This window comes from Poecilia reticulata, chromosome 14, assembly GCF_904066995.2.
Source record: "Poecilia reticulata chromosome 14, P_reticulata-male-v2, whole genome shotgun sequence".
Lineage (NCBI taxonomy): Eukaryota > Metazoa > Chordata > Actinopteri > Cyprinodontiformes > Poeciliidae > Poecilia > Poecilia reticulata.
Window position 1 is genome coordinate 25,386,456 of NC_088843.1, and position 16,606 is coordinate 25,403,061.

Sequence of the window (16,606 nt, forward strand, 5' to 3'; positions counted from 1 at the left end):
GTGTTTCAGTCAGGATGCTCAGCAAAATAAATTAGCCTTTTTTCCCCAGTTTTATTACAGGTTTCTCATCACGACATTCTCATTGCATCAACTTTAACTACTTCTCTGCAAGTGACAAACAGAGACAATAGAAAGAGGAAATAAAAAGTTGTCAGATTTCCGATTAAAACCTTTTAAAAAGGTCAGAAGACGACAAAAAGTTCAATGAACTGGCAAAACCCTTTCAGGAGGCTGTTTGTGCTGCAAGGATCATCTTTCCAGGAATTACACAGGTACAACAGCATGTTGCTGCCTCAGGCCTTTAACCTGCATCAAAGCAGCTACATGCTACAGATATGCAGTGATCTGAGTAACACAGATGTGACCCATTTGACTTGAAAGGCCCATTTATATTAAAAAAACACATTTACTTCAGCAAAACTATAAAAACAAGCCCTCTGAGCAAATGTCTGAGTCTATGTTGTAGAAAATATTGCAACATTTCTGGAATTTTCCATGTGCAGGAATATGTCTAAATATCAGAAAATATATTTCTGATGGAGGACGATTTTTTGCTAGACCAACCCTGATGCACACTTTTAAAGAAAGTAGATAAATAAAAAAACATATCAAAGATAAACTGTTGAGAATTCTCTTTAGTGTGGTAGCTGGTGCAGAGGGACAAAGAACCACATATTTGCTGTCTCAATGACAATAACTGAAGAGAAACCACAAATGGTGCAAGGAGCTTCTAGAAAGAAAACCCTTTTCTAAGATGGCATGTTAATTATTCAGTGGTTACTTTTAAACAGAACATTTCTTTCCATGTCGCAAGGGTTAGAAAAACAAGAATCACATGGGGTTTTTTTTTTTCCAATATCATGCAGCCCTAATAGTAATAACGACAAACATTCATCAAAGGAATTGAAAACATGGACATGTTGTGATTGTTGCACCACTAATATGAATCCATTCCAAGAAAAGGCTGTGGGCCAAATTCGGTATCTCTCACATCTACAGATTTTCACCATCAGCCAAGCAAAACCTTGGTGACAGATCTCTTCTTCATGCACCAGCTGTCAACATAACTGTTTACCAGAATTACATCACAAAACATTTAGGTGATAGAGATTGGAAAACCAAGTTAGAAAGACATTTAATGCTGCAAAACTAAATATACAAATACTTAGTCCATCAGATTCATTTTAGAAAATCAAATGACCCCAATGAGTTGTAGCTGCTTTGAGAGCCAAAACTTCCTACAGCATAGGATTAAGGTATCATTTCACTCACTATGTGGCTACAATTGCACCTTGCCCCAAAAATATGGTGCAACAGTAAAAATGCTGAATTTCAGAGTGTAAAACTGTAAATACTGCCTCACCATTCATACAAGCAAGCTTTCAATTATTAAGTTAATTAACCAAAAGTAAATTTGTAAAGCTAGCTATACACTAACTTCAATGGATGCAGCAGCCATGTTTATTGAGAATCTGTAAAAATCATTAAGTCTTTCCAGTTAAAGCAAAGCTGTAAATCTACCATAGTTATACATTGGTGGCTTTAAAACAAATTAAAACACTTGAAAGATTTATTTCCAGACTGTAAAAATGATAAACATGACATTCTGTGTTTCCTTCCTCACCACAAAGTGACATCCTGTTTCACTGCCCTGTAATTTAGCTGGAATACTCTCCAAAGGAATGGGGAAACAAATAGTGGAGCAGAAACAAAAAGAGCTACAGTAAGTTGCTGTGGGTCTTAGTTTACGAAACTCAGATAGTCCTGGAGTCTAAATGATGTGACTGAAATCACTACAGGACCGCACTTCTCTCTGCAGCAGAGATAAGCTCAAAGAGAAGTAGACAGTCAGCAGCTGTCGCCCTTACTTCCAATTAAAGCGACTTATCTGTCAGCAGAAGTATTTAAACAAAGTGTGACAGCTTTAAACTGAGCCTTCTTAAACACTGACAGAGCACAAGATTTTCTCTAAAGCATTTACAGACTGCTGCAGCTGCATTATCATCCCCAAGCAGGGCAGTTGTCCACTTCTTATCAGCAGTTTGATAGTAAAAAATCTTTTTAAAAGGCTTCTGCAGGCCTCACAAGTCAGTCTGGCCAACTTATGGCCAAACTCAGCAAGGGGAGAGACTTGAGCTTAGCGCTGAGCACTCTGCTATGACACTAGTAATTAGTAATTACAGTGTTCAAAGCAAAGAGCTTAGTTTATAAAATAGGTTAGCATCTACTTCTCTAAGCTCTGTCATCACACAATTAACAATGTAAAAAGTACATGTCAACCAAACTATCAGCAAGAAATATCGAAATGGGATCAAGCTAACATTATGCTAGCACCTTAGCAAAGATCTTCAGCAAAAATCAGTTTGTTGAACATATTTTGTAGCCTTACACATTTTTGCTTGTTGTTTACAAACAAAAAGTCAGAGTCAGGTGATGCAGAACCACATTCCATCAATTTTATTAAGTTAATGCAATTTTTAGAGTTCCACCAGCCTCCCAAGGAGGCTGGAGCAGCAGGTGTGCAGACTAGCTAGCCAGACTGATAATTTTAGGAGGATGAATGTAATAACTTATTTTGGCTTTAAATAAAAGCAATTCTTATGCAACATCTCTGTAAATACTTTTATGCAGTGGTTCAGTTTTCAGTTTGGTCATAGGAAGGTTCTGTCAAATGAAGTAGACAGCATGGAAAGATTTTTTTTCTTAAAATATCTGATGCATGAATGAATGTACCCTTTTGAAGGTAAAGAATGGTCAGGTATTCTGTTCATAACTTCATAATTGGCTGCCTTGATGATGCACGTTAATGAATTTGCTTACTACTAGTTGCCTAAAAAATTACATTCAGACCTAGTAATGGTTTGTTGCATGGAAAAAAGTAAAGGTGGAAACAGATTATGGGATTACCAGTTGAGTAATAAGCAACTGTCAAAATCCAGGTGTATGAGCATTTCTGTTTACTTTGCTAAGATAACTGTGCTGAAAGCTATCGTGAGAACAGGCTGCTAAGACATAAAATCATCTAAAAAAAAAAAAGAGCAGATCTAATAATGTCACAGTTTGACAGGGTGTTAATTTGGGTTTTTAAGAAAATAAGGGGTAAGTGTTCAATGGATTTTATATTCAAGACTAAACAAGAAAACAACAGGCCGAAAGCCTGATTAGGCCCTGCATTATTGTGCTTAACCAATGGGATTTCTTCTCAAGCGTACGTGTGCCGACTTGTTTTTAATCTATATCCACCCTAAAGCTGAGTCCTCTTCAACAATAACAGTCTTTTACTGCATAAGGTCCACGTTTTACTGCACCAGAATCAAGCCAGTCATTGAAATTATAACTCACGCAGGTGTGTCCCTGGCGTGTACCAACCTGATGGCAGCGTATAACTGCAGGCCAAGATACAGTACAAATTGATCAGGCAGTAACCTCAATCTGTCACAGTTTCATCTGCTCAATCAGAAGAATGTAAGTTACAACTGGATTTTCCAGGACTTGTTTTTATGTGGGAGAAGTAAAACATTTGCATGTCATATTTAGCGAACCCGACCCCGGATAAGCGGAAGAAAATGGATGGATGGATGGATGGATGGATTTAGCGAATGTCACTATAATAGCCAACAGTCAAATGACACTTCTCTCACTGGTTTTATGCTCAAATTCTGCTTGCATCTTATTTTAGGCAGCTTTTGGTAAAACAGTCAGTTATTCAGAGTACAGTATACTTCTGGCTTTTCTGCTTCACCACACCTTCCATTTAGAGATCACTCATCGTCATTGTGAATCTGGCATGTGTTGGTTTTGGAAAAGATTTTTCATTCCTGTCACAGACTATGAAAGAAGGCTTGAACGATGATGACTACTTGGTCAAAACCGTTCCACAGATGTAACTCTAAATCACCGATTGCTGTTCCTAAAACTGGCCAAACACACAGAAGGGTTGTGACAATATATTAAATGCAGCCCTATGTCATCTGCAAATGTGAGTGTGACAATATGAATGGAAAGATTGTATTAGTCTTCTTCAAATTTAAAAAAAATTGTAGAAGTAAAGCTGTGTTGCATTCAAACTTATTTTTAGTAGAATTAAAACGTTAGCTATAGCCCTATTTTTCTGTGCTACAGTCCAACGTGTTGTTTAGCACAAGCTAATGCTATATAGCTAACCTCAATTCTCCCATTGAAAGAATACAACCCTAGAACACAAACTTAACTTAAGGATTATACATTATGTATTCTATAATCTTCTTTGACATGGTATTTATGTTTATATCTTGTTCTCTATTGTCTGTTTTATTTTGTGTATGTTTGTTTGAGAAAACAAAAGAACATGAGGAGAAAAAAACAGAACTGCTGCATAATCGGTGTTCAAAGATTTCAAAATAAGAAAAATAAATATTGACTACTTCTAAACTTCTTAATAGTTTCTAACCAAAATTTCAACACAGTTGAACATTATTCAATTGAAAGTTTACAAAAGAGCCAAGTAAATTAAAGCAGAAAGAGAGTTTTTCCCACCACTTCCTTTGGACTAGGAAGATGGAGTATCACATAGAACCAATGTGTGAGATCAGATCATGCAGATTCCATAAATCTAGGATCTCCTTGCTGCAAGGCAAAAATGTTGCCAACTACAGCAGTATGCAGTTCACTCTATTAAATCCGTTTCTCAATTTTTTTGCTGCCTACTGTCTCACATGTTGACATAGCAGCTAACACAATCCTAGCAGTAAATCACCTCGTTGGTTGCCGGTGTGTGTTCGTAACCCAGGAGTAAGAGTCACAGTTGTTCTTGCACACCATTAGTGTTCAAACAGCAGAGGTCAAACCCCAAGTCCTCCCTGACGTTAAACACCTCCGCTGGAATCCACCAGAGCTGATCCTTTTTTACTCATTTCAAGCACAAACATGTGTTTCAGGCCTCCACACCCACTAGTAGTTTGTTTTTATTACAAACACATGTGGAGTGTCGAGAGATTTCCACATATTTTCACATCTGGTAAAAATAGCATCACAACAGCAACACAGGCCTAGGAAATGGTTTCAGATGTATAATATTGTGAAAAGCTAAAAAAAAAAAAAACTGAAAACAGAAAAAATGAAGTCCGGATTGACAACCAGTCCCTGTTTCTGTTGCTTAAGAAACCACTAAGAGGTGTGGCTGCTTCACTGCAACACGTTTCTTTAAATTTTGTCACCACCCAAAACATTTTCCTATAACCAGGTTGACAGAATCTAGAGGACAAGTGCCTGAGGCCAGACAGTCAAAATCATTTTCTGAAGTACTAATTAACAAGAAAGAACAAACACCAGATAGGTAAGATGAAACCAAAAACCATTGGAGAAACTGGAGATGATTAAAGGGATTGAATCATTGAGTTCAATTACAGGGCAAGTGTTTTCCTGACCAGATTAGGGCCTAGTTCTCTATTCAGAAGCAGAGCAGAGTTTCAGGCAACATATCTGTGTGAGTTGTCAGTCAACTGTGTATAAAAACTACATTAGGGGTTAGAGACTTTTCATTTACTAAAATAAAGCTAAAATATTGTAATACTCTGGAAACTGGAGATTTCCATACATCACAAGCTCTCGGTGTCCTTCATGGAGATAACATGCTAAATGCAGGCCAACTACCGGGCCAGGTGACTCGGGTAGAAATATATGAACATTACACAACTAACAGTGCAGGACAAATATTAATATGCTAGCTCCAAAATCTTTATGAACAAATCAAACAAGTAGTGTCTTTTAGATTGGGCTAATCTAGATTTTGCTTTCGTTGCCAACAATAAATACATAGCTACACCAAGAAAATTAAAATAATCAAACCTAAAAAAAATACATGCAAAGCTCTTTTTGTTTTATATCCATTTGGTGTTTTATTATAACTTTGTAATTTTTTTTGTTTTTATTATGTAAAGCATTTCAAACTGCCTTGCTGCTGGAATGAGCTATACAAATGAACTTGACTGATTGATATAAGATTCACATATCCATTTTCCACAAATTAATACATCTTTGTTCTTTTTATTAAAATATTGTGTTTGATTTGCTGTCAGGCAAGTTAAATGATTATTTTCTTTGGTAAGTAATTCTTTTTTTAGCCTGTTTCTGGATTTCCAGTCAAAACGCTGCTCCAGTAGGTGGCAAAAACTCTAACATTATTGACATCAGCAGTCTAAAGAAATGTATTATGAGCAAGGCTGAAGATGTGTCAGGCCATCTGTCGGTAACGTCTACTGCTGAGGTTTACTGAAAACATTCAGGTCAGACTCAGAGGTGAAAAACAAAATATGAAAAGGACTCCACTATTATTGTAGCATAGAAAGCCATTTCAAGCATGTAGGAAGTAATCTGCTGCGTCACTGTTTCTAAAAATCTGCTGACTGTATGCAAATAAAATAAGCAAATATTTTAAAAATGTCCTTTTTTTGTCCAACATAAAATTATAGACGAGAAGCACAATTACAGAGGAAAATATCTTTTAATGCAGAGAAACTTAGTCTTTATGGGCATATTATCATAAATTTTACTGCAAGGCATATTTAAATAGTGATTCGCCAATCAGGCAGCCAGTTATCAAAATTAGACATTTTTTCCCCTCAGGCATCTCAAACTGGTAACAGGAAGGTCAAGCAGTGGAAAGACTGATTTGTTTTTTTTCTGGGTAATACATCAAAACTAAAAATTTCCACGTTTTTTAGTCTATAAACGCACCAAAAAAGACATGGCCTTTTATGCATTTTTGTTTTGAGTTCAGTAAAAGAAAGTCAAACAAATGTTACAGAATGTTACAGAGACAGATAATCTCTAACAAAATAATCAATCTTCTCCCTGTTCTGCATAATTACTCCGCTCAGTCAGAAACAGCCAATCAGAACTAGCAGTAATCAGTTAGCCGACATGCTATCAGGAAGTTTTCATTCAGTAACTCAGGTGGCTCTTTATTGTAATGGATCCTGTATTTGCCTTTGAATGTTAAGTTTTATACTTGAATTTCTTTGGCAATGTTGAGAGGTTTTATTTTGACTTTTTGCATTATTTAGCCGCTTCAGAGCCTTCATACGTTTTCAGTCTGTTAAAGATAGTATTATCAATAGTAGTACAATTTGCACAATGCCCGTTTTGTTCTTTTCTTGGGAAAAGTTATTAAAAACAAGTTTTTGTCTAAATTAAGGTGAATTCATGGTTACTTTTTCCACATCCTGTAACCGGTAGAGCTTATGATTAAAAAAAATTATTATGTGATCGGTATCGGTGATCGGAATTGGCAGGAAAAAACCTGATCGGCACATCTCTCATAAATAGTTATACATTTACTTCAAAAATGGATATTAACATTTAAATATTGACAAAAAAAAAGCTTTCTGTAGAATGTAGTAAATGGACCGCCAACTTCTAGGTATAGTCCAGCATGATTTTTTGTTTTTGTTTTTGTTTAACTGTTTTTTTGAGCAAACTTCAGGATTTCCAGTTCAAGAAAGCTCTCAACAGCAGCCCAGTTTGGTGGTGGATGGGCTTCTTCTGACCAAGCGTTCCCTCCTTCTCAGCTAGACAGCAGGTTAGAGGTCCAAAGTGTCACAGCAGTGGTAATTACTCCTCCTCTTTTCATGTGAACGCAGCTTAGACTTTTGTCAGGCTGTGCCAAGTCAAATGACACAGACACACCATAAATCAAAGAGCCTCCCTGCTAAATACACGACGCTGCAGGTTCACATCAAAGGAATGTTCCCCACCTATTGCAAAGGCTTCTGGGACGTAGCCAGACACGCCCCAGTTCTAACACTCATCCTTGCAACAGTAGGAGTTCCTGTGATTGTGAGCAAAGTGGGGCTAAGTGTGTGAATGTGGAGTAAGGAGGGCGAGGCTGCACATTCAGCTCCGAAGTCTCAAACAAAGAATACGCGCGACTCTCCCACCTCAGAGTCATGTTCTGCATCCGCCAAATGCTTTCTTTGCAAATGTCATGCAAAAGTTCACTTATGCTCCTACAGACCCAGACGTCTGGCTCATAATCAATTCCAGTCCAATTCTTTAACAATTTATTTAACTATTATGTAGAACAGATTTGTTGTAGGGTGATTTCCTCTTCAAATAATCTTTTACAATTTAGAGGTTGGGCAGTGTTTTAATATCAGACTGGATTAGCTCTCCACCCCCTGAAATCATGTTGACGGATAGAGCCACTGAGTAATTCCAGGGTAAATTTCAACCGTTAGCCGTTTGGTTTCATGGGAGTGGCAAGAAAATGTTTGTGTAATAATCTCTTCCCAACTTCATTAGAAACTTAATTTGTTTCTCATTATCACAGTTACATTTCTTCTCTGAGCTGCAGCGGTTCAGACAGAGTAGAAAAGGAGACTCATTCAGTTTCTGTTTTCAATGACCCGATTGATTTTTATTGAAAAAGGAGCTACATTCTACTTGTTGCAACAAGCTGCTGGCTCGTTTATCTGCAGGAGTGCAGAACGCTCACCTGAGCTCATTAACATCAAGCGTCTGTTGGTGCAGTTTCAACTCGTAGGAGAGCTGCTGCTGGTGTAAGACTCTTCTCCGAGTTTAAATCAAGTGTGCGTTGAAATGACCCTCCAAATGTTTAGCATTTCTAACCAGGTTTTATGAAAACAGTGAAGAAGAAAAAACTCTGCAACTTAAAGTTGGGATTAAAGTTCAAAAGGCTTCTTGTTGACAGGTTCATCTGAATAAACTGGAAAACCTTTTGCCACCATCAATAAATAAAATAATTTTCATGATAGTGTCAGAACAAAAACAACATCATTTATCGCAATAATTTCTGGAACAATTTATTGCTCAGCAAAATTTGCACTTGTGACAGGCCTAGTCCAATCCTATTTCTCCCTACCCCAGAAAGGACACTTCTGACACCTCTAGTTCTGTAGTGGAATAACACAAAGGATGGGACAGTTAGGGCTCAATATATATTTGTGAAAAGTCCTGCTTGTTGTGTTTTCAACACATTTTCCTTCCACTCAATTTTACATTAACATGCTTGCATGACTAGATTTTTTAGCAATAACGTTTTGTGGTGTACCTTCCTATGGAGAAATGTCAAAACTTTCCCATTGATTGTGTGCAATAGTAATAATTGTTATTGCACTTTTTTAATTTCTGTAAGCTGTAATTAACAACAACAAGCAAATCAGGGCGTACAGTCTGAAATTACAAACGTGCTCCCATTTTCCAAACCAATGTTCATCCAGACATGAAAAATAATTCAATTCCATGTTTTTCCTTGACTGTGTATTCCCTTTTCACCAATCAGACTTTGCAGTACGGTTCATGGTGCATTTTTATGTGCATCTGTTAGGCCACTCACCTCCTGCTCCACCTCCAGCAGGCTTGCCTCACTCTTGTTGGGACTGGACGCCTGGCTGAACACGGAATGGCTGCTTTGAGCATCGGTCTGAAACAAACAACCAGATAAAGAAGCCAGAAGAGAATCAGACTCTGTCTTTTTGAACATCAGACCCAGAAATTAGGACTTTACTGGTTTCTAATGTAAAAAAATAAAACATAAAAACAAATATCCAAAAGTATCACTAAGCAAAACAGCTAGAAGGTTTACTTGTGACTCACACAAGTAAACCTTAATTTTACTATGTAATTAATGTTATTACATAGTAAAATTAATGGGCTATGACAAGTAGAGGCTGATTTTATTGTAATTCCTTGAGGTTAAGAACGAAATATGCAAACAGAAGAAGTCAATATTAACATAAGTATGATTTGATCCCGTCTGCTGATGAGATTAAACCCGCAGCTTTTAAAAATCTCCAAAAAGAAATTAGATGCTTGCAAGAAAAAGGTGTTCTACATTTTCTCATGACTTGGGAAAAAAAACATACATTGTAATAATGAAGACTTTGGTGTTTACAGTCAGTGAAGCAGGTGTTGACGTCTGTCATTTTACCCTGATGTCACTCTGAAGGTATGAGCAAAACAAAAAGCCAACTGTAAGCCAGAATTACCTCCTGATATGACAAGATATGATTTACCATTCCTATAGCCTTAAGTCCTCCACTAAAGTAGGGATGGACCATAAGGCTAAAACACTTACCACCACATATACGAATCATATTAGTCGATATGAATAATTATTGATTAATTTTTTGTTTTAAATATTTGAAATACTGCCAAACTGGTGGCGTAACCTTTCCTGTTTTATCCAGTTTTCACTCCACGCCATTTATTTTTATTTTTCAGTGGTTATGAGGCACCGTGGCCTTAAACTGCTGCTGCACAAAAAAGAGTGAGTGAGTTAGTTTATGCCGCCTTGCTAGAGCCTTTTCCCTGCCTACATCCCCCAGAATGCCATGTGGTTCTGGACCAAAGTGCAGTGAAATTATTGAATATTTTGTAAGACACATATTGATATTGATCCCATGTCAATTGCAATATCTTGCAATTAATTTCTTGTCCAGCCATCCCTGCTGGGGTTTTTTATGTTTAGATTAGCTCACTATAATCCTCATCTACAATGACAGTGCTCTACAAATTATTCAATTCTAAATAATTATGTTATTATGTATATGATAAATATTTTATATTATGTATGTCTTTAGCTTGACTCGTTAAAAAGTGGAAATAAAAACCAATTCTATTCTTTTTTTACACTGGAAATATGATGTCAGATTTGATTTTGATGCCGTGTTTCCTTAAAAACTAAATTCAGACAGAACATTATGTAATATGTTTAAAAATCCACATGTTAAAGAGAAAGGAGCTGAACACACAGGAAGCAGAGTTAATCACTGCACTGTGGTAAGCTGCTGCTATGTGTGTTACAAATGTAAGCTGCAGCAGAGTCACAGAGGGTGTGGCACATATTACTCATTATTAAAAAAAAGCACCTCAAATACCTTGATAATAGTCTAGTATGCTGAAAACCAAACAAATCAGTAACTAAGGAAGTGTGTAGAAGGCCAAATTATGCATAAAGGCAAAAGAGGAAGACATGGAGAAGCTGATATAATTCAAATGTTTTACAGCCTGCAGCAGGAGTCTTCTGTAAACCTCTGTGAAATCATGAGCGGAGCAAAAACAAGTTAATCGGCAAGAACTTAGATTCAGGACCAGACTGGTGCAATTAACAAGAAAACAAGCAGAAACTCAGACAATTGGCAGAACCATTAATGAGAGTTTATATTAATAAAGTAACTTTATACTGTAGTGAGGTACCGACTGTTAATCAAAAGGTTTTTCAGAACTCTGTTTCTGCTTCAGCAGTGTTCACCTTGCAAAAGAAGGGAACAGTTTCCATCGGGATAATTAAAAGGAAGGCCATCTCCTGGTTGTTTCTCAATGGAGGTGTCCTAACTAAAGTATTTTATATGACAAACCACCAGAAAGAAGAATTGCAAATCAGAAGGAGGCTGGTGAATGTCTGATTGCTTACAAATAAAAATGTGAAAATTAAGGTGTCCAAATATATTCAACCCGTTTAAACTCCTAAACAAAATCTTGGGCAACCAATGCAGAAGTCACCTAATTAGTGAATAGAGTCCACCTGGGTGTAATTTGTGGTTTTCTACAGATCATTAGTTAACAAACAGCATTATGAAGATTAATAAACACAGCAGATAGGTCAAGGAGATAATTTTGAAGTCTATCCATTAAAGGTTAACTGGGCTATCCCTAACCCTAGTGCGCCATTCATAAACATTAGTTGCTACACCAAGAAAATACTTAGCAAAAGCTTATGCTAATGCACCAAATTCAACCATGTTGATGTACACAGTGTGTCAATAATAAAACGTGGGACAGTACATCTCCCTTAACAGGGTCAAATTTGTTATTTCACACCTACCTGCATGATATACTGCGTTAACGGTCTTCCCCTACTTCAAAATAAGAGCATGAATATAAAAATATTAACTACTAAAAGAATTCTTAACAGTTCGTAACCAAAACCAAAAGTTTACGTACCACTGCTACGGATTATTTGAAAAATGGAAAGAGTACAGAAAGGAAATGCAAGGCACGCAGATTAATTAAAGAAGCAGACAAGAGGTTCATGCTAACACTGGAGGTGCTGCAGAGATGATTAGATCAAGCTGAAATATCTGTTGGCAGGACAACTGTTAGCTGGACACTCCAAAAAAAGTGGCAAGCAAAAACCTGTTCACAGTTTGCTTAAAGCCATGTAGGAGGCACAGAAAACATTTGGACAAAGCTGTGCTGGTGAAATGTTGAATACTACAGAACCATTACGGGACATTCCTTGGGGAAAATCTTGAGACTTGGGTGGAAGTTCAACTTCCAGCAAGATACGTCTCTAAACATACAACCAAAACTATAATGTAACGGCTTAGATTCAAACAAAGTCATGTCATGTTTTTAAATCTTAAAGAGGTGTAGTATGTCTTTTAACAATCCTTCATGAGTTATAAAACCCGGAAGTTCAAACCTGGAAGGTTCACACTCTGCGGGAGTTTGTTTTATATGCAAATTAGCAAAAGATCTGCAGGTATGCGGACCTTTACGTCATCTGCTTTCTGTTCATCATATTCCTGACAGATACTCTAGGCTGTGAAAATTCAGACCCCGGTGTGAGAACTGAGAACCTGGTGCCACATAGCACACATCCCCACAGCGCCTCAGCCTGTCTGAGGCCTCAGCCCTGCACCGCATTTGTCTTCCTCTGACATCTGTGACGGATCATGACTGGCAAACTAATAAACAGAGATGTCTGACAGCTCAGTGTGAGCCCAAACTGATTTGAGAAAACAAAACAAGAAATCAAGTTGGAGTTAGGTCTGACTTAAAGCTTCTACAGCAGAATCAGCTCTTAATACGAGTTATTTACCTGGTTGAGAAAAACAAAAAAAACCAGTCCACCAGGAAGCCTCGCATACTTTTGTCTCAATAACTAGGTCATGATTTACAAGTACAGTTTTGACTTGTTAAAATCTGAACAAAATACAGCAGAAAAGTGAACACAGTGAAGAATGACACACAATGACCTTAAACATCCAGGATCATAAGTCAAGAGCCAAACATTTTCAAGTTGCCACAAATGACATTTTAAACAGTTTAACAAGAAGCCATTCGCTATTAGGAGTCTGAGAGTGAACTGAAATAATAGGAGAATCAAAAATAATGGTTTAGTTCATTATGTTGCTTTTGTTTTGTTTGTTTTTTTTCAGAAATGCAAACACTGCATCATAACATACCTTGATTATTGGGTCGAGAGTCGAGAAACCATTAGACTTGACTGAACATGTTAACAAAATCAACCAAACAACAAATCTCTCCGAATTTCACACCTACAAACTCTGAAGTAACATGATCACTATTGGGTATGCTTCAGAACTGTGGGTGCCGCTGATTTAATGAGATACAAACTAGATGTGTAAACAAAGAGTATTTCTTGAGCTGTAACACATTTCATGATCTGCACCAATAGTGGGCTTTTAAGGTTAGCTTTTTAGAGAAACCCTCGACTTATGGGAGGGTTTCTGTTGATCTGTCTGACTTGGAATTTGAAGACAAAAGGAATTCATTACTATTCATATAAAGATTAAAGAATAATTGGTCTCAGTGTTAAGACACATTTGTGTTTACTTTGAGTCTGGAATGGTTGCTGACATATGCCAGATTAGATTGGGTGTTGGTTATTTTATTCCCTTCACGTTTTTGCACTTTCCTCGTTTTGTTCTACACTCAACTACCTTACTGTAAGTCACGGCTTCCAGGACATTAGTATCCACTTTTCAAACATATGATTTGTAATGTGGACCCTCCCATATTTCTGGTTCCATGTTAGCAGACAGAGCTCGAATGAATGGATTGACCAGAGCCTCTGCGTCTCAATGACATTTAGAATTGTTATTTTTATCAATTTGCCTTTTATCCAATTCACAAACCCATTTTATACCCAGGGTTTTGTCACTTATTACCATATCATTGTCATGTGTTAACCACTTAGCCATTTATTTCTAGTTATTTAGGAATGTTTATAACTAAAGACACTTAACAGCATCTTTTCTGTAGATTTTACCACGAGCGTTGCTCGTGGTTCCAATCTCTGGTTTGGCCACTCTTTTCAAACATGGTCATGACTCTTGATCAAATTAAATCAAATCTGAGAAACCTCATATTTATTCGTTTTACTTTTTGAAGTTGCATAAGCACATTTCCTTGCAGAACAGTTCGATTTGATATTATGTCAACTATTACTCAAACCATCAGTTGTCAAAGTGGATACAAAACAGTCCTTGTGCAAGTTTGGTTACAGACGGCAAAAACCTACAAATGTATGAAGCAACAACACTCCTGGCTGACGTTATTCCTCTGCTTCAGTTAAACACCTCACAATCCTACAGGCATTACTATCACATGACCAAACAAATACCAGCCATGTCCCTCCCCCTTTACAAAACACACAAACACGGGGGATAAAGATGGTAATAAACATCCGTTATGATTTTAAAAAGTAAAATGCAAACAGGAAGATGCTCAAAGATCATAGTTGTCCGTATTTAAAAAGATCGACTAAAACAGAGATTGGAACCTCAACCAAGAGAAATAAGTTGCAAAATGTTCAGAAAATAGTGTATATTAATTCTGTATTTGAGACTTTGGTATTTTTATGACATCTGCTATTAGTACCTGTTTACTTACTATACATAGTTTTACTTATAGGGCCAATATCACATGTTTTAAAATGACCTACAGCAGCCGATACTGATGTTAATGCCGATATTTTGTGCATCCTTAGCAGCAAACAAGAGCAAGAGTTTTGATTTCCCACTTCTAAATTAAAGTGAAGGCAGCATTTGAAGTTGCATGTGACGTAAATGTGCTCCGCCTTTCTTAGTCAGTTTATCGAAATAAGTCAAAGTCCAAAGCAGTAAAATTTTGTTAAAGTTGCAATACATTTGAGTTTCTGAGCTCAAATATGTACCTTAAATCATAAACAAAAACTCCAAGTTTTAATAATTTATGTTCCCTTTAAACTTTTGCTCGAACTAATATTAGGCCAAATGTTTTAAAGTTTTAAGAGCAACATTTTATTTTCTAATGATTCTCTCTTTGGAGGTAGAGAGATGAAAACACTCACCTCAGTAATAAAATTCTGTTGCTGCTGTTGCTGATAGATAATTTCCGTCCCATGGCTGCTGCTGTTGCTCACACGGGGCAGAGTCTGCAGGTACATCGGCTGCACCATCGGCTGCACCATGGGCTGCACCACGGCCTGCTGCATCATGGGCTGCTGCATCATGGGCTGCTGCATGAACACGTAGTTCTGCTGGGGCATGGTCTGCTGCACCGGAACCAGGTACCTCATTGTCCCGTAGGAGCCGTTCATCGCGGTCACCGGCAGCGTAGTCACATTAGAGACCGAAGACAACTGTATCGGTGAAACCGGAGACACCGGGGAGACCTGTGGGAGCGGAGACGCCGGTGACACCGACCTGGTCGAGAACACCTGCGTGGTCACCGGCTCAGATGTCATCGTTTTGTACGTTTGAATCTTCTGCGTCTTGTGGACAACCGGCTCGGATGTCATCGTTTTGTACGTTTGAAACTTCTGGGTCGACTGGACAACCGGCTCAGATGTCATCGTTTTGTACGTTTGAAACTTCTGGGTCGACTGGACAACCGGCTCAGATGTCATCGTTTTGTACGTTTGAAACTTCTGGGTCGTATGGTGAGACATGTTGACTCAAAACGTTGGAGCAGGGCAGCTCAGACGGAAAGGAAAATAACCGAAGCTGCAGCAAAAAAAGTTTGGGAGAGTCCACGAAGTTAGGAAAAAAAAGACAACAACACGCAGGATTCTAAAGAGCTCCTCCGTGGGCTTCTCTGTCTGCAAACTGGTGACTCGCCACCGACTGATTTCCTCCTCAGTTGGGAAGACTGGGTAGGAAAGTCCGGTTGGAGGAGTGACTTGTTTGTGAAGGATAACCTGAAACATGAGGGAGGAGCTCTGCTGCTCTGAATGCAAATGTTAGGGAAGGCGGGAGGGCTCAGACACATTTTTACTGTGGAACCCAGCACACAACTTCAGGCATGTCGGCCTAATTATTGCCAACGCCCTGAAACACTCTTTGTGAAGAGTACTCCATTTACTTTCGCATTACTAAAAAAAAAAAAAAAAGTATTCTACTTTACTTTACACTGTTTCTTTCAAGCCCAAATGTAAAATAACGGACGCACTTTAAAAGCCATAAACAGAAGCTGCAAATTTCAATGGAGGTGAAAAACAAACATGCATAATGTGATTCAGCCGCCAGGTGTAGACAAACACCCGTTAATAAAGAATCCGACACAGTTCCATTGCTTTATCGAAATCCCTGTGGCGGTTTGTGCATGAACATAGGCGTAGGAAGCCGGAGGGGTTGGGGGGGGACATGTCCCCCCCAATATTGGAGAGAGGCACATTCGTCTCCCCCCCCCAATAATTTCACCTCAGTTGCGAAGAATTTTAAAATCTTCTACTCGCATGCTTTTATTTTGAAGGCGCACAACAGCGCATTAGCAGAGCGCTTCCTCTCCCTCCCCCCTCTGAGAGTAAAGGCAGCAGCAGACGGAGTCAGAGAAACTCTGTTTGAATGAGGTAAACAATCTGTCAGGAAGTTTGCCA

At 38.0% G+C, this 16,606-nt stretch overlaps 1 protein-coding gene across 2 annotated transcripts in view; it reads right to left on the reverse strand.

Annotated features, from left to right (window-relative positions):
* pof1b (POF1B actin binding protein) overlaps window positions 1-15,906 on the reverse strand; it is a 35,079-nt gene extending 19,173 nt beyond the window's left edge. For both annotated transcript variants that reach the window (XM_008428481.3, XM_081615555.1), the window contains exons 1-2: window positions 15,080-15,906; window positions 9,335-9,421 (exon numbers count right to left, since the gene is read on the reverse strand). In XM_008428481.3, coding sequence (XP_008426703.2) covers window positions 9,335-9,421; window positions 15,080-15,679 — 687 coding nt within the window. In that variant the 5' untranslated portion in view covers window positions 15,680-15,906. The remainder of the gene's footprint in view (window positions 1-9,334; window positions 9,422-15,079) is intronic.
* Window positions 15,907-16,606: the final 700 nt, after the last annotated feature.